The sequence below is a fragment of the Oncorhynchus kisutch genome, linkage group LG23, assembly GCF_002021735.2.
Source record: "Oncorhynchus kisutch isolate 150728-3 linkage group LG23, Okis_V2, whole genome shotgun sequence".
NCBI lineage: Eukaryota > Metazoa > Chordata > Actinopteri > Salmoniformes > Salmonidae > Oncorhynchus > Oncorhynchus kisutch.
In genome coordinates, this window is record NC_034196.2 from 1,606,796 (window position 1) to 1,633,498 (window position 26,703).

A 26,703-nucleotide genomic window follows, 5' to 3' on the forward strand; every position below is an offset into this window, starting at 1 on the left:
CAATTTTGTAGCTCTCAGTCTCTACTTTTGTTCAATGTAAAAAACAGAAATTTAAATTTCGCTACATAAGACCGAATCCAAATGGTGAGTCACATTTACATTTTTAGATTTGAGTCATTTAGCAGACTCTGCTGTCCTAGCTACAGAGGGAATCTTATTCCACCATTGGGGTGCCAGGACAGAGAAGAGCTTGGACTGGGCTGAGCAACAGCTCCCGTAGGGGTGGGAGGGCCAAGAGACTGGAACTGGCAGAATGGAGTGCTCTGCTTGGGGTGTAGTGTTAGAGCATAGCCTTAAGGTAGGGAAAGGGGCAGTTCCACTTAGTGTTCCATAGGTAAGCAACATGGTCTTGTAGTGGATGCGGACTTAGACTGGAAGAAAGAGGAGTGTGCGGAGGAGCGGGATGACATGAGAGAACTTGGGAAGGTTGAAAACGAGGCTGGCTGCAGCATTCCTGATAAGTTGCAGAGGATTAGTGGCACAAGCGGGAGCCCAGCCAATAGCGAGTTGCAGTAGTTCAGACGGGAGAGTTCAAGTGCCTGTATTAGGACCTCCGCCTCTTCCTGTGTGAGGTAGTGTTACTCGGATGTTGAAGGGCATGAACCTGCAGGACGGAGTCACTGCTTTGATGTTTGCAGAGAATGACAGGGTGTTGTCCAGGGTCATGCCAAGGTTCTTTACACTCTGGGTGGGTGACACTGAAGAGTAGTCAATCATGATAGAGAGGTCTTTGAGCGGGCAGGCTGTCCCCTGGAGGGAAGAACAGCTTGGTGGGCCGACAAGTTGAGATATCTGCCAGGCACACAGAGATGCGTGTCACCACCTGGGTGTCAGAAGGGGGGAAGGAGAAAAGTAGTTGAGTGTCATCCGCATAGCAATGATAGTAGAGACCATTTGAGGATATGACGGAGCCGAGTGACTTTATGTATAGAGAGAAGAGGAGAGGGCCTAGAACCGAGCCCTTGGGGACACCAGTAGTGAGAGTATGTGGTGCAGAGACAGATCCTCTCCACATCACCTGGTAGGAGCAGCCTGCCAGTAGGATGCAATCCAGGAGTGTGCAGAGCCTGAGACGCCCAGCCCGGAGAGGGTGGAGAGGAGAATCTGATGGTTCACAGTGTTGAAGGCAGCAGATAGATCTAGGAGGATGAGAACAGAAGGAGAGAGTCAACTTTGGCAGTGGGGAGAGCCTCCGTGAACCATCTTGAAGCTTGACTGTTTAGGGTCAAGAAGATCGTTCTGAGTGAGATAATGAGTAAGTTGATCAGACAGCACGCTCAAGTGTGTTGGAAAGAAAATAAAGACGGGTACATGTCTGTAGTTTTTGATGTCAGTCAAGTGTTGGTTTCTTGAGAAGGGGAGCGACTCGGACCATTTTGAAGTCAGTGGGGATGCAGCCAGTGATCATGGATGAGTTGATGAGGGAAGTGAGGAAATTGAGAAGGTCTGTTGAGATGGTCTGGAGAAAGGAGGAGGGAATGGGGTCGAGCGGGTAGGTTGTCAGTCGGCCAGACCTCACTAGTTGCAGGATTTCATCTGGAGAGAGGGGAGAAAGAGGTTAAGGCATAGGGTAGTTATTTGTGAGTGAGACCTGTGAACTCAATAGGCTGAGTGATTGAGTAGTGAATGTCATCAACCTTCTTTTCAAAGTGGTTGACAAAGTCATCTGCAGAGGGGGGGGGGGGGGTAAAGAGAGGAATGTGTGGGTATGGCGATGTTTCTGCTGTTAGGCCTAGTGCTGCATTACATCATGGCAGAGTTTGCAAAACAATGGCTACCCAATTGAAACAAATAATCATGACGTATAGTTCTGTCAGGTAAGCCAACTTTACAGTTAATATTTAATTGAGAAAATGTTTATGAAAAGTCTATCTACTCTACCCACAATACGGTTATCATTAACAATGCTAACTGGCTATAGACAAACACGCACACCAAACAGACAGACAGGGGCAATATTGCTGGAAATTAATTGGCAGATATTGTGTTACGTCTGGATTTTTAAGCCAATAGTGGCCAACCAGGGGTGGGAAAATGTCAATGTGGCTCTGATTGTATAGTAGCCCGGAGCTTTATGTTTATGAAATTTTGTGGTGAAAAATGTACTTTCAGAATTCAAATCAAATCAATTGTATTTATATAGCCCTTGTTACATCAGCTGATATCTCAAAGTGCTGTCAAGAAACCCAGCCTAAAACCCAAAACAGCGAGCAATGCAGGTGTAGAAGCATGGTGGCTAGGAAAAACTCCCTAGAAAGGCCAAAACCTAAGAAGAAACCTAGAGAGGAACCAGGCTATGAGGGGTGGCCAGTCCTCTTCTGGCTGTGCCGGGTGGAGATTATAACAGAACATGGCCAAGATATTCATATGTTCATAAATGACCAGCATGGTCAAATAATAATCACAGTAGTTGTCGAGGGTGCAGCAAGTCAGCACCTCAGGAGTAAATGTCAGTTGGCTTTTCATAGCTGATCATTAGGAGTATCTCTACCGCTCCTGCTGTCTCTAGAGAGTTGAAAACAGCAGGTCTGGGACAGGTTGCATGTCCGGTGAACAGGTGAACAGAATTGATTGGCGAGCTACTCATATGTGGGCTGGGATCTACCTATTGGAGACCCCTGATGTAGTAGATCTCTCTTGTTTACGTGAGATCATGGGTAGCCTATATTTAGAGTGAGGAGAGAGACAATTGTTTAGGCCGGAGTGGAAGCCTCGCTCAGAAGAGCCTCAGGCTGTACTTGTTCTGCCACCTGCCACGTTCATACGCAATGACCCTGGATACAAGTTGTCACCCCACCGTGTGTGTATGGGGTGCATGCGAGTGTGTGCACATGCATGTGTGTTGTGTATGTCCTTGTTTCCGTTTACAACATGTTGCCTGTAATGACCGCTAATGTTATTTTACCTCCAATTGCTTTTGATGTAATGTTTTGAAATCCCCACTCATAACATCAAACAACAATCAATGTGACAGCTTTTGTTGTCTGTTATTTTCAGTTCAATTGGTTTATTGACATTATCTCTTCTCTCCATCTTTACAGTACAAACAAGTGGAGCAGTACATGTCATTCCACAAGCTACCTGCAGACATGCGGCAGAAGATCCATGATTACTATGAGCATCGCTATCAAGGCAAGATCTTTGACGAGGACAATATCCTGAGTGAGCTCAACGACCCTCTCAAAGAGGTGAGAATGATGCCTTTGTTGTTTGTTGTATTTGAAGGGTCTGTCCCAAATGGCACACTATTCCCTATATAGCAAACTACTTTAGGACACTGTGTTCAAAAATGGTGCACGATATAGGGAATATGGTGTCATTTGGGATGAACTTAAGGCTTTGTGAATGGACATTTGTTACAGTAATTCATTCTGCAACAACAAGGCAATATTTTCTTCATACAATCTCTAACCATCTCTAATGGAGCAAACATGGAGTGCTGAGTGGTTTTATCTCTAATTCATATATATTTAATTAATTTATGACATATTCATACTTTAGATATCATACAATGACCAGGTGAATTTTCGTCAACGAATGAATCGTCATTAATATTCAGCTGAAAATATCTCTGTAGAGGGTTTTTGTTAATCTCATGTGCTCTGTAACAAATTTAAAGGACAAACTGCAAAACAATAATGACTACAACTGGTGGAACACAAACTGAACATTAATCAGCATAACAGATATTTTTATTGGCATAAAGACATTAAGTTGCTCAAGAATGCAATATACAGCGAGATACTGTACATAGAAGTGAGATACATGAAAGTGAGATTATATTAGTGTTTATGCCCATTAACACTAGAACCGCTGGGCCTCGAGAGACCCCCCTTCAAGCTAATGAGCAATCATTCTGACTGCAACATTCTAATCGTGTAATGAATACATTTATTATGCTTTCGCAAAAAGTGTCATTTGGTTAGGTCAGGGTAAACTGACAAGACTTGTTTGATTAGGTGGACTGGTGGATATACAGTGCCTTCAGAAAGTATTCAAACCCCTTGACTTTTCCCACATTTAGTTGTGTTACAGCCTGAATAAAACATTTATTAGAATTAGGAATTTTCTGTCATGGCCTACACACAATACCCCATAATGTCAAAGGGGAATTATGCTTTTCGAAATGTTTACAAATGATTTAAAAATGAACAGCTGAAATGTCTTGAGTTAACGTTGTTATGGCAAGCCTAAATAAGTTCAGGAGTAAATATTGTCTTAACACTAGAACCACCTGGCCTTTCAGCATATAAATTCCTGTTAGAGAACGGTGAATGGTGTTTTCCAGCTAATTGATTGCATTTTGGAACTGTCTGCTGCTGTGTGCGCATTGCTGCACTTATAATGTTAAGCTAAACATTCTGAAACACATCAACAACCGTTGTTTTATATAGCTTAATAACAAAAAATATTGGCGGCTGACTAAATACTTTTTTGCCCCACTGTATGTGTACACAAACAAAATCATGGGCATTAATATGGAGTTGGTCCCCCCTTTGCTGCTATAACATCCTCCACTCTTCTGGGATGGCATTGTTGGTGCACATTGCTGCAGGGACTTGCTTCCATTCAGCCACAAGAGCATTAGTGAGGTCGTGCACCAAACTTTACAATTGGCACTATGTATTGGGGCAGGTAGCGTTCTCGGACTGCCAGACAGTGAAGCATGATTCATCACTCCAGAGAACGCATTTCCACTGCTCCAGAGTCCAATGGTGGCAAGTTTTACACCACTCCAGTCAACGCTTGGCATTGTGTACAGTCATCTTAGGCTTATGTGCGGCTGCTCAGCCATGGAAACCCATTTCATGAATCTCCCGACGAACAGTTCTTGTGCTGGCATTGCACCCAGAGGCAGTTTGGAACTCGGTAGTGAGTGTTGCAACTGAGGACAGATGATGTTTACATGCTACATGCTTTACAAGCTACATGCTACAGCCACTTTGAAGCTGAACCGTTTCCATTTCACAATAACAGCAATTACGGTTGACCGGGGCAACTCTAGCAGGGAAGAAATTTGTCGAATTGACTTGTTGGAAAGGTGCCATCCTATGATGGTGCCATGTTGAATGTCACTGAGCTGGCCATTCTACTGTCAATGTTTGTCTATGGAGACTGCATGGCTTTGTCCTCGATTTTATACACCTGTCAGCAATGGGTGTGGCTGAAATAGCCGAATCCACAAATTTGAAGGGGTGTCCAAATCAAATCAAATGTATTTATATAGCCTTTCGTACATCAGCTGATATCTCAAAGTGCTGTACAGAAACCCAGCCTAAAACCCCAAACAGCAAGCAATGCAGGTGTAGAAGCACAGTGGCTAGGAAAAACTCCCTAGAAAGGCCAAAACCTAGGAAGAAACCTGGCTATGAGGGGTGGCCAGTCCTCTTCTGGCTGTGCCGGGTGGAGACTATAACAGAACATGGCCAAGATGTTCAAATGTTCATAAATGACCAGCATGGTCAAATAATAATAATCACAGGCAGAACAGTTGAACCTGGAGCAGCAGCACAGCCAAGGTGGACTGGGGACAGCAAGGAGTCATCATGCCAGGTCATCCTGAGACATGGTCCTAGGGCTCAGGTCCTCCGAGAGAGAGAAAGAATTAGAGAGAGCATACTTAAATTCACACAGGACACCGGATAAGACAGGAGGAGTACTCCAGATATTACAAACTGACCCTAGCCCCCTGACACATAAACTACTGCAGCATAAATACTGGAGGCTGAGACAGGAGGGGTCAGGAGACACTGTGGCCCCAACCGATGATAGCCCCGGACAGGGCCAAACAGGAAAGATATAACCCCACCCACTTTGCCAAAGCACAACCCCCACACCACTAGAGGGATATCTTCAACCACCAACTTACCATTCTGAGACAAGGCCGAGTACAGCCCACAAAGATCTCCGCCACTGCACAAGCGAAGGGGGGGTGCCAACCCAGACAGGAAGATCACATCAGTGACTCAACCCACTCAAGTGACGCACCCCTCCTAGGGACGGCATGAAAGAGCACCAGTAAGCCAGTGACTCAGCCCCTGTAATAGGGTTAGAGGCAGACAATCCCAGTGGAAAGAAGGGAACCGGCCAGGCAGAGACAGCAAGGGCGGTTCGTTGCTCCAGAGCCTTTCCGTTCACCTTCACACTCCTGGGGCAGACTACACTCAATCATATGACCCACTGAAGAAATGAGTCTTCAGTAGAGACTTAAAGGTCCACATACCTTTGTATATAGAGTGTACAAGTGTGAAGTGTATCCTAAGTTTACGAAAGAACTGTCAAAATGTTGTTCAATCATAGCCTAGGGTGGTTCAGCTGTTAGGGCTGCTGCCTTCAGCGCACTTATATAGATTTGATTCTGTCCCACAGCCTTCTGGCACAAATAACTAAATCCCTGCTATTGACTTGATTTACATGGACAGTCCAGGTATATTTTACCACTGATCTTGATAAGAAATGGTACCAGGCAGTTTCAGATAACATAAATATGAAACTAATAAAATAATAACACCAACATTAGTTTCCAGTCATACAAAATGTCGAGTAAATTGCCACAGTAGATTTGCCATGGTAAACTATGAAATACTTTGTATGGAATGCTTGTCAAACAGATACATTGCCCTTACTCTGTTAAAAAAGTACTAAGTTGTTCTGATGACAATACCAACCAGAGGGCAAACATATTTTTAAAGACTTTGGTTGCTAGCAGGACTAAACGACAATTTATACTTGTGGTCGGAGGCTTTGCATGGAGGGTGTGGCGCAATTGCGGAGCCTCTGGAGGCATGCAGAGGCCAAATCCAGCTCTGTACCGCATCGCCTTTGCGCCTCTCGAATTTTGTAACAATGCAGAAGGCTCTGTATAACTCCGCATTGACATGATTGGTTGACGGTAGTTGATGACGGGAGGTCCGGTATAAACACAAACCCACTCCTTGACAACTTCCTTTCACAACAGCTCTGTGCTACTCTGCGAAGCGCAAGAAGTATGAATGCCCTGACCTCTGCAGAGGCCGTATCACCATAAATGCTCTGCCTTTAAGGCAGATAGGAAGAGGTGAACCAAGAGGGCTCACTCTCGCCAAAATCTGTCCAGACTGATCCCAATGCGTTTCAATGCCAACCCTAAACTTCCATGCACCCCTAAACAGACCTAAACATCTCGTCATAGTATACAGATCTCTGACTAAGGTTAAACCGACGTCATCTTTTAGGGAGATGTAATGAGGAGACCAATAATGGTTGCAATTGAAATCAGTTGTGTGGGTGAATTTAACTCATATTGATGGTTTAACGAGACATCAGCTGGCGATAATCTAATGCCATCGATGGTTGCAATAGGCTCCTTATTATTCGATTATATTCCAATAGGCTACAATTTGTAGGCTTACCATTAGCCTAGCCATTGTCACATAATGAATGGTGTGAAAACCGATAAAAGGCTACTGTTTGTGTTTCCCTGGCTGAGTTGATTGACAGATGTTGGCCTAGTTCTGTAGAATGATAAACTTTTCTCCAGAGTGGATGCTCATCCCCGTTTTATAGTTAGGCTATGTATAATTTGCAGAGGTGGGTAGAGTGCTGAAAATCTGAACTTAAGTTAATTAAAGTACTTTTACTTAGATTGTGGTTTACTGAAGCAAAAGTAAAATTAGCCATCGAACTACTCAAGTCAGAGTAAAAAAGTTTCCTGTCAGAAAACTACTTAAAATGTAGGTAGCATTAACGTAAGCACATGTAACATATTGATTTGCATTAGTTTACGCATCAAATGTCCCAATGCACAGTTACAGCTCACGTGTACATTTTTCCAGTTATTATATAAAACCGATCAGAATTCCGAAGTCATGTTGGAAAAATATTTATTAGGAGTGCATGTGTCAGCTGGTTGCTATCAATACCTAGCTTACAGCTACATTAAAGTAAACCAACGTTTTGGAAATGCATAACGGCATCTACTGTAACCAGTTATCAAATAATGGTAGCTAAATGCAGTTACTTCGGCAAGAAAAAGTATGTGAACCCTTTGGAAATACCTGGATTTCTGCCTAAATTGGTCATAAAATTTGATCTAAACTTCATCTAGGTCACAACAATATACAAACACAATCTGCTTAAACTAAGAACACACAAACAATTATACATTTTCATGTCTTTATTGAACACACCGTGTAAACATTCACAGTGCAGGTTGGAAAAAGTATGTGAACTCTTGGATTTAATAACTGGTTTACCCTCCTTTGGCAGCAATAATCTCAACCAAACATTTTCTATAGTTGCGGATCAGACTTGCACAATGGTCAGGAGGAATTTTGGACAATTCCTCTTTACAAAACTGTTTCAGTTCAGCAATATTCTTGGGATATCTGGTGTGAACTGCTCTCCTGAGGTTATACCACAGCATCTAAATCGGGTTGATGTCAGGAATCTGACTGGGCCATTCCAGAAGGCGTATTTTCTTCTGTTGAAGCCATTCTGTTGTTGATTTACTTCTGCGTTTTGGGTCATTGTCCTGTTGCATCAGGACAATGATTGGCGGACAGGCTTCAATTGGCGGACAGGTAGTCTAACATTCTCCTGCAAAATGTCTTGATAAACTTGGGAATTCATTTTTCCATTGATGATAGCAAGCTGTCCAGTCCCTGAGGCAGCAAAGCAGCCCCAATCCACGATTCTCCCTTCCCCATACTTTACAGTTGGGATGAGGTTTTGATGTTGGTGTGCTGTGCCTTTTTTTCTCCACACATAGTGTTGTGTGTTCCTTTAAAACAACACAACTGTAGTTTCATCTGTCCACAGAATATTTTGCCAGTAACACTGTGGAACATCCAGGTGCACTTTTGCAAACTTCAGACGTGCAGTAATATTTTGGGGTACAGCAGTGGCTTCTTCCGTGGTGTCCTCCAATGAACACCAATTTTGTTTACTGTTTTACGTATCGTAGACTTTTCAACATAGATGTTAGCATTTTCCAGAGATTTCTTTAAGTCTTTAGCTGACACTCTCAGATTCTTCTTAACCTCATTGAGCATTCTGCACTGTGCCCTTGCAGTCATCTTTGCAGGACGGCCACTCCTAGGGAGAGTAGCAACAGTGCTGAACTTTCTCCATTTATACTGTAGACAATTTGTCTTACCATGGACCGATGAACATCAAGGCTTTTAGAGATACTTTTGTAACCCTTTCCAGCGTTATGCAAGTCAATCTTAATCTTCTGAGATCTCTTTTGTTCGAGGTATGGTTCACATCAGGCCATGCTTCTTGTCAATTTTGTGAGTGTTTTTTATAGGGCAAGGCAGCCCCAACCAACATCTCCAATCTCGTCTCATTGATTGGACTCCAGGGAAGCTGACTCCTGACTCCAATTTACATTTGGAGAAGTCATTAGCCTAGGGGTTCACATACCTTTTCCAACCGATACTATGAATATTTACATTATGTATTAAACAAATACAATAATTTGTGTGTTATTAGTTTAAGCACACTATGTTTGTCTATTGTTGTGACTTAGACGAAGATCCGATCAAATTTGATGACCAATTTATGTAGAAATCCAGGTAATTCCAAAGTGTTCACATACTTTTTCTTGCCACTGTATCTTAGCCAGTAAGCTTGCCAGCCAGCTAACGTTAGCTATTTAGCCAACTAACTGTTAGCCTAGCCAACCACCACGGTTATGGTCTGCAAGCTAGAGCCCAACTAGAAGGCCATTATCCCTGAGTCGCCTCTTCAATGCTGACGTTGAGACTGGTGTTTTGTACTTGTCCTCTTGCTCACTTGTGCACCGGGGCATCCCACTCCTCTTTCTATTCTGGTTAGAGCCAGTTTGAGCTGTTCTGTGAAGGGAGTTGTACACAGCATTGTATGAGGTCTTCAGTTTCTTGCTCGAATGGAATAGCCTTCATTTCTCAGAACAAGAATAAACTGACGAGTTTCCCAAGAAACTTATTTCTAGCCATTTTGAGCCTGTAATCGAACCCACAAATGCTGATGCTCCAGACACTCAAGTAGTCTAAAGGAGGACAGTTTTATTGGTTCTTTAAGCAGAACAAACATTTTCAGCTGTGCTAACATAATTGCAAAAGGGTTTTCTAATGATCAATTAGCCTTTTAAAACAATAAACTTGAATTAGTGTAACGGTCGTCGTTGGAATGAGACCAAAGCGCAGCGTGGAAATTGTTTATATTTAATGTTCACAAAAAACACTCAAACAAAATGACAAACATAGAAAACGAAAGCGCAGAGTTCTGTCAGGGACAACCTAAACAACCTAAACAACCTAAACAGAAAACAATCACCCACAAAACACAGGTGGGAAATTGGCTACCTAAGTATGGTTCTCAATCAGAGACAACGAACGACACCTGCCTCTGATTGAGAACCATACTCGGACAAAAACGTAGAAAATATAAACTAGAAAAAAGAACAGACAACCCACCCCAACTCACGCCCTGACCAACCTAACACAAAGACATAAAAATAAACTAAGGTCAGAACGTGACAAATAGCTAACACAATGTATCATTGGAACACAGGAGTGATGGTTGCTGATAATGTACTCACAGTACTCCTATGTAGATATTCTATAAAAAAATCTGCCGTTTCCAGCTTTCCAGGAGTCATTTACAACATGAACAATGTCTACACTGTATTTCTGATCAATTTGATGTTATTTTAATGAACTTATTTTTATTTTTTTTCTAAATCAAGGACATTTCTAGGTGACCCCAAACTTTTGAACGGTAGTGTATGTAAATGAGCTATATCTGCATTTTATTTTCAATACATTTGCAAACATTTCTACAAACATGTTTTCACTTTGTCATTGTGGGGTATTGTTTGTACATCTAGTTAACCCATTTTGAATTCAGGCTGTAACACAACAAATTGTGGAATAAGTCAAGGGGTATGAATACTTTCTGAAGGCACTCTCTAAGCCTGTCTGCACCATCTTGCAGATGTCCTCCAGCACGGTTAGTCTCCAATGAAGACTGACATTTCACTATAATTTCCGTCATGTTACTAGTATGCAAATCAGTCTTATTTGTATACTAGTAAGATGACTGATAGTAAAATGTGTTTCAGCATGGAATTGAACATCAAGGTAGGTATTCAGGTAATAATCAAATAGTGCAAATATCAATTGCCATAGTCAACTCAATCGTATTTTTTCCTGCCATGGTAGGATTTATCCTCCATCCTCCTTCTCTTCCAAACCTCTTCTTTCCACGTTGAAGGTTATTTTGTTTTCTTGGCTGGCCCATTCTCCTCCCCCTTTGATGTGTTTCCTTGGCTCCTCCCCCTTTGATGTGCCACTACAAGTTGTAAATAAAAATACAGACAAAAAAGGTATTTCTAGTATATGGCACAAAATGCTCACTGAGCTGATACCCTGACTGCACTGTATGGCAGATGTGCTTATAGGCCCTGTCATAAAAACAGAATGACATGTAGACACACACACAGAGACAGAGAGTTATAGAGAGCAATGGACTGAGAGGATGCTGTGCTGGACTGACCGGTTGATCAAGCTAATGTTAGCTAGATACATGGCTGGCACTGCAGCTAGCTAACTAGCTTAGCTGCAGTGCACGTGAGCTACCTCTCACGTGAACGCGTGGTCAGCTCATGGCACTCTGGGAGAGACCTTACTCAATCCCCTCTCATTCGCCCCCACGTCACAGTAGAAGCCTCAAACAAGGTTCTAAAGACTATGAACGTCTAGTGGAAGCCTTAGGGAGTGTAATATGACCCCATAGACACTGTATATTCGATAGTCAATGAGATGAAAAACTACAATCCTCAGATTTCCCACTTCCTGGTTGGATTTTTTCTCAGGTTTTTGCCTGCCATATGAGTTCTGTTATACTCACAGACATCATTCAAAAAGGTTTTAGAAACGTCAGAGTGTTTTCTATCCAAATATACTAATTATATGCATATTCTAGCTTTTATGGCTGAGTAGCAGGCAGGTTAATTTGGGCACGCTTTTCATCCAAAATTCCGAATGCTGCCCCCTACCCTAGTGAAGTTACATGGATAAAGTCTAAAGATTGTTTCCCCACTGGAGTCGGGCCTGACCAGGCGGGCTGAATACTGGGTATCTTAGTCATTATTCATTGTACATGATTGAGGTCAGAACCCATGGCTTTGGCTGGCCCACTGCTACTGTTGTCTCAGTACTGAGCTAAAAGCATCAAGCACAGCCAGACAGGAGACTGGCTAATGTCACTTTGGCCTGGATGCTCCCATTGGAGAGTCATCATCCCTCACAAGAAGTGAGTAAGGGGTTATAGTGGAGCAGTGAAGGCCAGGCTCTGTCAGTTTGTCTCTCTGCATGGCAGACTGAGGAGGGTTGAGGTGCTTCTCAGTAAAACATCTGAATGGCACAGTGAAGCTACAGAGACGGAGACGTAGACAGAGACATAGGAGTAGAGGGAACTGGAGAGGTGGGTAGGGGAGGTGCTAGTAAGTAAACATCCCAATACAGGAAACAATCTCCAACAATAGCTGAGGGTTGATGTGTCTGAGGAGACGAGAAAGATGACTGGCTTTCACTGAGGTCAAACTCATCATCATCAGAAAATAGTTCCTGACCATTTTCTACTGAACCTTTTTTTCCTTATACCTTGAACATGTATCAAGCTAAAACATGGAAACAGAGCATTTTATTAACCATCCCTGAATGACCCCATACATTAAGCAATCGCTGGTTGTGTCTGAGGAGACCAGAATGACTGGCCTCTACTGAGGCAATGATCATCATATTCAATAGACAATAGCACACAAGTTCCCAAAAGAGTAATGAAAAGTGGCTCAGAGATATTAAAAGCGGATCTTATAGACGTAGCTATCATACATTCAATCAAATCTGAGATTACCTGTTTTACTTGGATGAACTCACATTAAAATAATACCATTTGTTATGGTGTTTTATTTAACCAACAGAAAATGGAAATTGGAGAACCTTCAAAAAGACATTGCCTTCCTGGATTATTCATCTGACTAAAATCCAAGAAACAAATTATTCATGAATGAAATCTAATAGAGTAGAGGGACACGTCAGGGTTGACCGCTATCACCACTCTTATTCCCTTTTGTTATAGTCATACAATTCTTTAAGTATTTAAGTACCAAAAATGATATTTTCTTTTTTTTTAGGAAATTGTGAACTTCAACTGCCGGAAGCTTGTGGCTACCATGCCACTGTTCGCCAACGCAGACCCCAACTTTGTGACGGGCATGTTGAGCAAGCTGAAGTTCGAGGTGTTCCAACCCAACGATTACATCATCAGAGAGGGCACCGTGGGCAAGAAGATGTACTTCATCCAACATGGTGTGGCCAGTGTTATCACCAAGCTCAACAAAGAGATGAAGCTGACTGACGGCTCCTACTTTGGAGGTACGTAGAGAAAACAGAAAAACAAAGACATCCTGCATGTTTTCTATGGTACCAATTTTCGCTTAGACAGACACCAAGCTATAATACGGAAAAAGGGAACTGTGTCAAGGACCACTGTGTAGGCGTACTCAGACTCACTCCATCCACTCAAATCCTCTTTTGCCTTTGCTTTGATGTTTGTCAAGTCCCATCACTGCAGATAAAACATTTTGGGACTGGAGTTAGCTTCTCATATTACATAACGTTCATCTGGATGTGTCACGTCTAATCAAGGTGGGTGGAATCAGGCGCAGAGAGCAGAATGCGATAATAAAGTTTATTCTCCGGTGAACAAACAAACACGGTCAACCCAAACACACACAGGGTTAAATTATCCAACATAGGATAACAGACTAACCGGAGAATAAGAAAACACGATAACCACGACAGACGAAAATGAATGACAAAATAAACAATCCCGCACAAAACAAGGGTGGGACAACCTACATTATATACAGACACTAATTAACTAAACAACACACAGGTGAAACCAATCAGACAAAACCAACAGATACACGAAAAGGGATCGGTAGTGGCTAGTAGGACGGTGACGACGAACGCCGAGCACCGCCCGAACGGGCAGGAGAGCAAACCTCGGCGGAGGTCGTGACAGGATGGGGTGGTGGAAGGCGGGGTTGAGGGGGATGAAGAGAGGACAGGCCAAGCCAGGGATCAGGACTCAGATCACCCAGAGGACAAAAAAAGGTTGCATGTCTGTCTGCTCTGCATTGGGGTCTGTAGCAGCAGCCAACAGGGAATATTCCTTCTGCTTAATTGAGGGAGTAATTCACCCATCCTGTTAGAACATTATACAAATCATAAAATATTTTTCGATTGAACTATCCATTTAAAAGGCAGTTGTTTACATTGCCAAATTTTCAGGGATGTCTCCTTGTTGTGCAAAAGAGAGAGAAGCAGGCTAACTATTTTTAGAGGGATTTTTCATTTGATCCAAGTTCAACCCCCCCTTCCCACGGAAAGACAACTTAAGATTCTAAGTATATCTTCTGGCTGTGTGGCATGCAATCATGTAATCTTCCAGATAGATATGGCCTGCCTGGAAAGAAAGATGTGAATCAAGAAATTAATGAGTGGACGATTTTTTCATTCAAACTCCCCTGCTGTCCGAATAACCTCACATCCGATTATTTAGTCCAAACATCGAATTGAATTGAAACCAGGCAAAAACAGCGAAGCAATCAAAAACAGTACCATACCGTGCATTTGATGCATGTTCGATACACAAATGTATTGTATTGTAATCAAATAAATCATTGACAAATATAAATTCTCTGAATTCATTCAGCTTTCATGTCATTATGTTCCGTGGGCACAGTCAGACTTGTCCTGTCCTGACACAGCACAAAACAATACTGTAAACAGGGCTGGATCTGATTAGAGCATAGTGGACCCGTGAAACTAACACTTTACCTGACACCCAGCATTATAACAAGTTATGACACATTCATAAACATGTCATATTTCAGAACCACTGACATAACTTGTCACATCCTATTATAAAATGGTCATAACACTTTCATGACACTTATTTAGACCTGTTGTGACATATACTGTACTACGTTATTCAATAGCTGGTTATGACTCCTACATAAGTATCAAAACCCTCAAAACCTACCACACAAGACAAAACATTCCATTACACCATAGCCTACGTGGTAACAGTATGTTTATGATATATAAAATCTTTAGAAATGTACGTTGTTAGAACTACCCCTCCCGGCTCTGGGAGAATTGTCATAAGCAACCGCTGAATAGCATAGCGCAACAGTCAAAAAATATTACTAGAACATATTCATATTCATGAAATACCAAGTGAAATATTTTGAAACACAAGCCTTTTGTTAATCACCCTGTCGTCTCAGAATTTGAAATTATGCTTTACAGCAAAAGCAACACAAGCGTTTGTGTAAGTTTATCGATAGCCTAGCATAGCATTATTTCCACTTAGCATCAGGAAGCTTGGTCACGAAAATCAGAAAAGCAATTAAATTAACCATTTACCTTTGATGATCTTCGGATGTTTTCACTCACGAGACTCCCAGTTAGACAGCAAATGTTCCTTTTGTTCCATAAAGATATTTTTTATATCCAAATAACACCGTTAGTTTGGTGCGTTATGCCCAGGAATCCACCGGAAATAGCGGTCACGACAACGCAGACAAAAATTCCAAATTATATCCAGAAACATGGCAAAGGTTTTTTATAATCAAGACTCAAGGTGTTTTTCAAATATCTATTTGATAATACACTGCTCAAAAAAATTAAGGGAACACTAAAATAACACATCCTAGATCTGAATGAATGAAATATTCTTATCAAATACTTTTTTTCTTTACATAGTTGAATGTGCTGACAACAAAATCACACAAAAATTATCAATGGAAATCAAATGTATCAACCCATGGAGGTCTGGATTTGGAATAACACTCAAAATTAAAGTGGAAAACCACACTACAGGCTGATCCAACTTTGATGTAATGTCCTTAAAACAAGTCAAAATGAGGCTCAGTACTGTGTGTGGCCTCCACGTGCCTGTATGACCTCCCTACAACACCTGGGCATGCTCCTGATGAGGTGGCGGATGGTCTCCTGAGGGATCTCCTTCCAGACCTGGACTAAAGCATCCGCCAACTCCTGGACAGTCTGTGGCGTTGGTGGATGGAGCGAGACATGATGTCCCAGATGTGCCCGTTTAGATTCAGGTCTGGGGAACGGGCGGGCCAGTCCATAGCATCAATGCCTTCCTCTTGCAGGAACTGCTGACACACTCCAGCCACATGAGGTCTAGTATTGTCTTGCATTAGGAGGAACCCAGGGCCAACCGCACCAGCATATGGTCTCACAAGGGGTCTGAGGATCTCATCTCGGTACCTAATGGCAGTCAGGCTACCTCTGGCGAGCACATGGAGGGCTGTGCGGCCCCCCAAAGAAATACCACCCCACACCATGACTGACCCACCGCCAAACCACTCATGCTAGAGGATGTTGAAGGCAGCAGAACGTTCTCCACGGCGTCTCCAGACATTTTCACGTCTGTCACATGTGCTCAGTGTGAACCTGCTTTCATCTGTGAAGAACACAGGGCGCCAGTGGCGAATTTGCCAATCTTGATGTTCTCTGGCAAATGAAAAACGTCCTGCACGGTGTTGGGCTGTAAGCACAACCCCCACCTGTGTACATCAGGCCCTCATACCACCCTCATGGAGTCTGTTTCTGACCGTTTGAGCAGACACATAAACATTTGTGGCCTGCTGGAGGTCATTAGGCAAGGCTCTGGCAGTGCTCCTCCTGCTCCTCCTTGCACAAAGGCGGCGGTAGCGGTCCTGCTGCTGGGGTGTTGCCCTCCTACGGCCTCCTCCACGTCTCCTGATGTACTGGCCTGTCTCCTGGTAGCGCCTCCATGCTCTGGACACTACGCTGACAGACACAGCAAACCTTCTTGCCACAGCTCGCATTGATGTGCCATCCTGGATGAGCTGCACTACCTGAGCCACTTGTGTGGGATTTAGACTCCGTATCATGCTACCACTAGAGTGAAAGCACCGCCAGCATTCAAAAGTGACCAAAACATCAGCCAGGAAGCATAGGAACTGAGAAGTGGTCTGTGGTCTCCACCTGCAGAACCACTCCTTTATTGGGGGTGTCTTGCTAATTGCCTATAATTTCCACCTGTTGTCTATTCCATTTGCACAACAGCATGTGAAATGTATTGTCAATCAGTGTTGCTTCCTAAGTGGACAGTTTGATTTCACAGAAGAGTGATTGATTTGGAGTTACATTGTGTTGTTTAAGTGTTCCCTTTATTTTTTTGAGCAGTGTATATCAACCGGGACAGTTGGCTTTTCACTAGGACCAGCAAGAATCACTCTGAGAGCCCCCATCTATCCACTGTCTCTTACAATGTGGTCATTCACGCTCATTCTTCAAAATAAAGACCTGAAACTACGTCTAAAGGCGGTAGACACCTTAGGGAAGCCATAGAAAAGGGAATCTGGTTGATATCCCTTTCAATGGGCAATAGTATTCGGCCCCCTTGAACTTTGCGACCTTTTGCCACATTTCAGGCTTCAAACATAAAGATATAAAACTGTATTTTTTTGTGAAGAATCAACAACAAGTGGGACACAATCATGATGTGGAACGACATTTATTGGATATTTCAAACTTTTTTAACAAATCAAAAACTGAAAAATTGGGCGTGCAAAATTATTCAGCCCCTTTACTTTCAGTGCAGCAAACTCTCTCCAGAAGTTCAGTGAGGATCTCTGAATGATCCAATGTTGACCTAAATGACTAATGATGATAAATACAATCCACCTGTGTGTAATCAAGTCTCCTTATAAATGCACCTGCACTGTGATAGTCTCAGAGGTCCGTTAAAAGCGCAGAGAGCATCATGAAGAACAAGGAACACACCAGGCAGGTCCGAGATACTGTTGTGAAGAAGTTTAAAGCCGGATTTGGATACAAAAAGATTTCCCAAGCTTTAAACATCCCAAGGAGCACTGTGCAAGCGATAATATTGAAATGGAAGGAGTATCAGACCACTGAAAATCTACCAAGACCTGGCCGTCCCTCTAAACTTTCAGCTCATACAAGGAGAAGACTGATCAGAGATGCAGCCAAGAGGCCCATGATCACTCTGGATGAACTGCAGAGATCTACAGCTGAGGTGGGAGACTCTGTCCATAGGACAACAATCAGTTGTATATTGCACAAATCTGGCCTTTATGGAAGAGTGGCAAGAAGAAAGCCATTTCTTAAAGATATCCATAAAAAGTGTCGTTTAAAGTTTGCCACAAGCCACCTGGGAGACACACCAAACATGTGGAAGAAGGTGCTCTGGTCAGATGAAACCAAAATTGAACTTTTTGGCAACAATGCAAAACGTTATGTTTGGCGTAAAAGCAACACAGCTCATCACCGTGAACACACCATCCCCACTGTCAAACATGGTGGTGGCAGCATCATGGTTTGGGCCTGCTTTTCTTCAGCAGGGACAGAGAAGATGGTTAAAATTGATGGGAAGATGGATGGAGCCAAATACAGGACCATTCTGGAAGAAAACCTGATGGAGTCTGCAAAAGACCTGAGACTGGGACGGAGATTTGTCTTCCAACAAGACAATGATCCAAAACATAAAGCAAAATCTACAATGGAATGGTTCAAAAATAAACATATCCAGGTGTTAGAATGGCCAAGTCAAAGTTCAGACCTGAATCCAATCGAGAATCTGTGGAAAGAACTGAAAACTGCTGTTCACAAATGCTCTCCATCCAACCTCACTGAGCTCAAGCTGTTTTGCAAGGAGGAATGGGAAAAAATGTCAGTCTCTCGATGTGCAAAACTGATAGAGACATACCCCAAGCGACTTACAGCTGTAATCGCAGCAAAAGGTGGCGCTACAAAGTATTAACTTAAGGGGTCTGAATAATTTTGCACACCCAATTTTTCAGTTTTGATTTGTTAAAAAAGTTAGAAATATCCAATAAATGTCGTTCCACTTCATGATTGTGTCCCACTTGTTGTTGATTCTTCACAAAAAAATACAGTTTTATATCTTTATGTTTGAAGCCTGAAATGTGGCAAAAGGTCGCAAAGTTCAAGGGGGCCGAATACTTTCGCAAGGCACTGTACATATTCTAGTATCTGGTCCTGAGAAATAGGCCTTTTACTTTGGGAACGTTATTTTTCCTAACATAAAAATAGTGCCCTCTAGCTTCAAGAGGTAATATTACATTAATTGTAACATTGCACATTGATGTCAGACATCCCCAATGCTCTGTTGCTGATGACTGGGATGAATGCAGGAGCAGATTTCAGGAGGAGGACAAGATGGCAATGTATCTGATAGGCCTATCTGGCATATATGACTTTAATGCTTCTTGACAGTGTCATGAAGTGTATTTTCTTAGTCTAAGTAAAGTGACAGAGGATGGTCATAATGCTTCATGACAGTGTCATAAAGTGTATTTTCTATGATGAAAAATTATGAAAAAAACATGACTAAAGAATTCATTACAACAAAACAAATTATTTAAGAAATAAATGTTCAAATGAAAGGAAACTTCTTGGCAGGGAAAACACAAATTTGAATAAATGTGGGGTTTGACACTTATGTAGGTGTAATAACCAGCCATAAAATAACACATATGTCAAAACAGTGTTATGATCATATTATGACAAGTTATGTCAGCTGTTATGACATACAGTTGAAGTCGGAATTTTACATACACTTAGGTTGGAGTCATTAAAACTAGTTTTTCAACCAATTTCTTGTTAACAAACTATAGTTTTTGCAAGTCGGTTAGGACATCTACTTTGTGCATGACACAAGTCATTTTTCCAACAATTGTTTACAGACAGATTATTTCACTTATAATTCACTGTACCACAATTCGAGTGGGTCAGAAGTTTACATACACTAAATTGACTGTGCCTTTAAACAGCTTGGAAAATTGGCTTTAGAAGCTTCTGATAGGCTAATTGACATAATTTGAGTGAATTGGAGGTGTACCTGTGGATGTATTTCAAGGCCTACCTTCAAACTCAGTGCCTCTTTGCTTGGCATAATTGGAAAATCTAAATAAATCAGCCACGAAAATTGTAGACCTCCACAAGTCTGGTTCATCCTTGGGAGCAATTTCCAAATACCACGTTCATCTGTACAAACAATAATATGCAAGAATAAACACCATGGGACAACGCAGTCGCTCAGGAAGGAGACACGTTCTGTCTCCTAGAGATGAATGTACTTTGGTGTCAAAACTGCAAATCAATCCCAGAACAACAGCAAAGGACCTTGTGAAGATGCTGGAGAAAACAGGTACAAAAGTATCTATTTCCACAGTAAAACTAGTCCTTTATTGACATAACCTGAAAGGCCGCTCAGCAAGGAAGAAGCCACTGCTCCAAATCTGCCATTAAAAAGCCAGACTACAGTTTTCAACTGCACATGGGGCAAAGATCGTACATTTTGGAGAAATGTCCTCTGGTCTGATGAAACGAAAATAGAACTGTTTGGCCACAATGACCATTGTTATGTTTGGAGGAAAAAGGGGGAGGCTTGCAAGCCGAAGAACACCATCCCAACCATGAAGCACGGGGGTGGCAGTATCATGTTGTTGGGGTGCTTTGCTGCAGGAGGGACTGGTGCACTTGAGGGAGAAAAATATGTGGATATATTGAAGCAACATCTCAAGACATCAGTCAGGAAGTTAAATCTTGGTCACAAATGGGTCTTCCAAATGGACAATGACCCCAAGCATACTTCCAAAGTTGTGGCAGAATGGCTTAAGGACAAAGTCAAGGTATTGGAGTGGCCATCACAAAGCCTTGACCTCAATCCTATAGAAAATATGTGGGCAGAACTGAAAAAGCGTCTGCGAACAAGGAGGCCTACAAACCTGAATCAGTTACATCAGCTCTGTCAGGAGGAATGGGCCAAAATTCTCCCAAGTTATTGTGGGAAATGTTTGACCCAAGTTAAACAATTTAAAGACAATGCTACCAAATTCTGATTGAGTGTTTGTAAACTTCTGGCCCACTGGGATTGTGATGAAATAAATAAAATAGTAGATAAATCATTCTCATTTCACATTCTTAAAATAAAGTGGTGAATTTTTACTTGGATTAAATGTCAGGAATTGTGAAAAACTGAGTTTAAATGTATTTGGCTAAGGTGTATGTAAACTTCTGACTTGAACTGTATTATGACATGAGCAAATTAAGGCTCTAATCAGAATGGGTCACAGCAATGGTGCAGTTAGCAGCTCCATCTAGAGATTGTACTGTAGTGTACTGCTTCAGCTCTGCACTTTTTGTTAACGTCCCAAATGACACCCTATTCTCCATATAGTGTACTACTTTTGACCAAGGCCCATAAGGCTCTGTCAAATGTAATGCACTATATAGGGAATTTCAGGGGTGTCAACAGTGAACTCTGTTTAGTTTGAGCTTGATGTGTGTGGTGGTGGCACTGTAAGCCCCCAAATGAATGGGAAATCTAATTTAAATTAAACAAAGCTTCCACTTCTTTTGATGCACAAAGTGTGTGTGTGTGTGTGTGTGTGTGTGTGTGTGTGTGTGTGTGTGTGTGTGTGTGTGTGTGTGTGTGTGCTGCTCGTGTGTGTGTGTGTAGCCAGTCATTCTACCATGTTATGCTGAAACCAGGCCCCTTTTCCGGCCAGCTGCCCATCTGGTGGTTGTGATATACAAACCTCGTCTGTTTGTCTTTGCATGAGTATGGCATTAAGAGATGAGCTCTAACTTGGGAGCAGCTGGTCCAGTCAGGAAACTCCTTACTTCCCCTCCACTGAACCACACTATCAGCATCTTAATATAGCGGCCATTGGACCAGGCCATAACCGGCAATGCTCGGCTAGCTGCACCCAGTGCCACTGGATATTGAATATCATTACCATATATGATTAGCATTAGTCAGGAGACTCACTACTTCCCCTCCACTTAACCACATTATCAAAATCATAACATAGCCCAGCTCTTGGGTCCATGGGGAAATGAGATGTATGACACATGAAGTAATGGCAAATTACCCAGGGTACCCCAGGGGTCAATGGTGATGACATATGACAGGAAGGGGCGATGAAGAGACACATCAGATCATGTGGAGCGGTACTAACCGGTGAGTCACTCTCTCCTAGGCCTCACACTTCGAGGCCTGGTTGTCCAGATGACTAGTCTTCCTCATTCCCACCACAGATCTGGGTTCAAATACTATGAATATTATTTGAACCCAGGTCTGCTTGTCATCAAGAAGACTTTGCAACAAGGCCTGGGCTCTGTTCCCACCGTGTTTTCCCTGAAGGAGATACAGGACAGGAGAGATAAGCTAACCGATTGTCTGCTCATTTGTGAGAGTGACAGAAACACCTTCTCTTTGCTCGCCCACTCAGGCGGCTAACAGCTAACCTTCCTCCTTTCCTCTGTGCCGCCAGCCACAAACTGTAAAGTAATACAATTAACCCCAAATACAACCAACTCTATATCTGCTCTTAGCTGCTGTGTATTTGTTATTGCTCATTATCTTTTGTCTCTCTCTTTCTCTATGAATAGTACTTTCTCTTGGATGGTAAGGAAGTAATTAGAGTGAAGAGGTTATGAGTACAGAGGGGGGACGGTGTGACAGTGTGGCAGTTTGGCTCTGGCTGTGTCCCAAATGGCATTTCCTATGCAGTGCATTACTTCTGACAAGAACCCTATAGGCACTACATAGAGAACAGGGTGCCATTTCAGACACATCTAGTGTGGCCGCCTCCTGTCATGTTGCACCCCATGGAGTCTCTCTGTGCCAACATAGATTGCATTTATGAGGAGATTTTTCCATTGTAAGAGCACTAACACCTTGTTCACACTCGCAGCTTCTGTTTTCACATCCTGCGGGCTACAGCAGGCAGCTAACACTTTTCACAAAGGACATCTAGGCTGTGAATGTCAAGGGCATTTTCCTCTAATAAATCATACCTCTGTTCATTCACTGTGCTGCTAATATGACTCACTGTTCTGCTCTAAAGAAAATATTGCAGCATATGGACATGTTTGTCTATACACTATCAATAAATTGTAACCCTATGTTAAGGGAATTTTTTATCAATGATGACTAATTATGTATACATTTCAATCAGGAGTGACTAATCAGAATACTATTATGTTACTGTATATGTACTAATCTGAATACTATTATGTTACTGTATATGTACTAATCAGAATACTGTTATGTTACTGTATATGTATGAATTTTCTTTTTAATCCTAGTACTGAATATAATGTGTGTAAATATAATCAAGAATTAGAACAATGACTGTCTGTTCCTTGGTAGAAATGAATGAACTATATCGCCAGACTGGCTAGAATGCTTATCTACACAGGCTGACCTTGGCTCTAGACGATGTGGGAAGGCTTGAGAACTATACAGCCTTTGTACCAGTGTCAAGAAGAGACGGAACAGTTTAGAAAACGCTGATGTCATTTTCAGTTTATAACTTGTGGTAAAATGTGTAATGAGCAGTACTCTCGTGAATAAAAGCTGCTGGTTGACTTTAAGACGGGGCTCTATCAATTTCATACAAATAAGGATCATACAAATCATTATGAATTGACAGAGTGTTTGATTTTAATTGGGTATTAAAACAGAGGAATTTAATTCCTGCAACACCCTAGCATCAGCTAACATCAGCTAGCCCCTGGGGACAAGATGTGCAAGGTTTACTTTCCCAGTGACCCTCTTTTCTGATAGGTCTGTTTGGATGGTCTGACCCCACAGTAGCAGGGTTGATAATTACCTTTCCTGAAAGGACATGTCCTTGGACATGTAACATGTCCAAGGGCAGAGTGAGTGGTCTTGGAATAAGGGAAGCAAGTCTAGCACATTAGGTCCCAGTGGCTAACATATTCTACATGTCATCTGGGTAGGTACTGAAGGTCTGGTTAGGTACTGTCTACCACTTCGATAGGAAGCAAAAGTATTGGGACTACGCTCGCTACATACAGGCCAAGCTGAGGGGAGCTGAGAACCAGCACCTCAAATATTTTACTCCTTGAGCTCCTTTTCCTCTTATAGAATATAAGAGCCAGTGGAATATGGAGAATATGGAGCCAGTGGGTTTGGCGACGAGTATGAAGCGAGGGCCAGCCAACGAGAGAGTACAGGTCGCAATGGTGGGTAGTATATGGGGCTTTGGTGATAAAACGGATTGCACTGTGATAGACTGCATCCAATTTGTTGAGTAGGGTATTGGAGGCTATTTTGTAAATGACATCGCCAAAGTCGAGGATTGGTAGGATGGTCAGTTTTACAAGGGCATGTTTGGCAGCATGAGTGAAGGATGCTTTGTTGCGAAATAGGAAGCCAATTCTAGATTTAACTTTGGATTGGAGATGTTTGATATGGGTCTGGAAGGAGAGTTTACAGTCTAACCAGACACCTAAGTATTTGTAGTTGTCCACGTATTCTAAGTCAGAGCCGTCCAGAGTAGTGATGTTGGACAGGCGGGTAGGTGCAGGTAGCGATCGGTTGAAGAGCATGCATTTAGTTTTACTTGTATTTAAGAGCAATTGGAGAGATATGGTAATATGGTAATATTAGATATATGATATGGTAATCTGTCCAATGTTGGAGGTTGCACACCCCAGATTAGGTTAGAGCTGGTCTTTGTTATGGCTGTAATTACTCAGTCCATTGGTTCCTCCCTCCCTGTGTGTCTATCAGAGATCTCCAGTTCTAACAAACAAAGGTATTACTGACAACGGAACGCATTTTGGCCATGAAGCCTTAGTCAGCATAGACACCAAACAGAAAGCGTTTATAAGTAGTGTACACACATCCAGTAGTAATTAAAGAAATATAAGATACCCACAGACCCAAGGTCTTCTTGCACAATAAAACTGCAGGAGTGTTCGAAAGTGTGAGTATCTATCTTTCTTTCATGAGCAAACAGAAACAGTGCATTATTTCAGTGACATCAAAAAGTAAGAATTGAGCTTATTGTCTAATTGTGCATATTGTATTTTCTCTACAGAGATTTGTCTGCTGACGAAGGGGAGACGCACGGCCAGCGTTCGTGCCGACACTTACTGCCGTCTCTTCTCCCTCTCTGTGGATCACTTCAACGAGGTGTTGGAGGAGTACCCCATGATGCGCCGTGCCTTCGAGACTGTAGCCATCGACCGCCTGGACCGCATCGGTAAGACCATGACCACACCTTGCTATTGATACTGTACTGTGTTGGCTTGGTGCCCTGTCATGCCCTGCCTGTGCTGTGTCATGTGTATCTATCTGTTTTTATCGTGTTTGCCCTCCGTCACAGCACTGTGTCCATCGCAATGCATGACTTGTAAGCTGCACTATCTTTGATCTTTCTTTCCTCCTCTCTTTCCATCAAGTTACCTTAATTTGACAAACAAATTACATTGGTAACATAGATTGTTTTCAAAATGAAGTCAAAGTCCAATTGTGTTAATAAATGGAAGTCAGTGGCAGTGCATTTCACTGACTATCTGGTAGGATGTCAGATCTGTCCCAGATCTGTGCCTTCTTTGGTTTTGTGTTGACCCCCAACTGGAACCCCTTCCGGCGATTGGACGGAAGCTAGAACGCATTTGCATGTGCCTCCGTATTCATTCGCCTGCACACCTAGGTATGAGCTGCACCCTGACCCCATCCCTAGGCCCAGGCCAGCCAGGGCAGCCAAAGACTGGCTGATCTGGGCACGTGAGACCATGGAGGAAGTTAGCCAGCTTGACCAGGCTTTTCCAGGCACGTCTTGTACACATGATATGATGCCACTTAGCTTCTTGGGACCCAAGGGTTGCAAAATTCGTGAAACTTTCCACAAAATTCTAAGGTTTTCCAGAAATCCCAGATGGGATATTCCTGGATTCAGGAGGGAATATGCAGCAAATATGGGAATCCTCCAACCTGGATTTCTGGAAAAACTTGAGAATTTGTGGAAAGTTACCAGATTGTTGCAACCCTAGATACAAGCATTTTCCTTTCTAAGAGCAACATAGACAAACTTGGCCATTATTAGTGACCATTTAACTAAAGTCATAAAGAATGATAATCAATAAATCTGAAACATAATTATTATAACGATTGAAAAAAGGGCCAGATGTATGTAATGCAACCAGGGCATCTATTTGTTTTTTATGCTGTTTCTTTTCCATTTTAAAGTATAATTTTTTTTAATGAATTTGCTCATAATGTAGTATATTTCTACTATGTCAAAATTTGGGAAATATTATGATATACCTCTCCAGGAACATATCCCATAATATAGACCAGACAGGTCTAGCTGTTTCTCCTCAATTGAGTGCTTTATAACTAAAAATATTATGGGATATGTTCCTGGAGAGGTTGCCTGCAAAACTCACATTTCAACATGGCCACACACTTATACAAAGTACAAAGCATATAGCATCTAATGCTTGTAGAATATTGCACTAGTAATGCATATACACTACCGTTCAAAAGTTTGGGGTCACTCAGAAATGTCCATGTTTTTGTAAAGAAAAGCACATTTTCTGTCCCTTAAAATAACATCAATTTGATCAGAAATACAGTGTAGACATTGTTTTTCTTTGCAACTCTGCCTAGAAGACCAGCATCCCGGAGTCACCTCTTTAATGTTGACGTTGAGACTGGTGTTTTGAGGGTACTATTTAATGAAGGTGCCAGTTGAGGACTTGTGAGGCGTTTGTTTCTCAGGAGAAAGGTCTTTGT

General features: G+C 42.3%; 1 protein-coding gene across 1 annotated transcript in view; it reads left to right on the plus strand.

Annotated features, from left to right (window-relative positions):
- LOC109868709 (potassium/sodium hyperpolarization-activated cyclic nucleotide-gated channel 1-like) overlaps positions 1–26,703 on the plus strand; it is a 185,814-nt gene that overhangs the window by 126,239 nt on the left and 32,872 nt on the right. Inside the window, exons 5-7 of the mRNA XM_020458430.2 lie at positions 3,042–3,188; positions 13,163–13,403; positions 25,001–25,165. Of these exons, the coding sequence (XP_020314019.2) occupies positions 3,042–3,188; positions 13,163–13,403; positions 25,001–25,165 (553 nt within the window). The remainder of the gene's footprint in view (positions 1–3,041; positions 3,189–13,162; positions 13,404–25,000; positions 25,166–26,703) is intronic.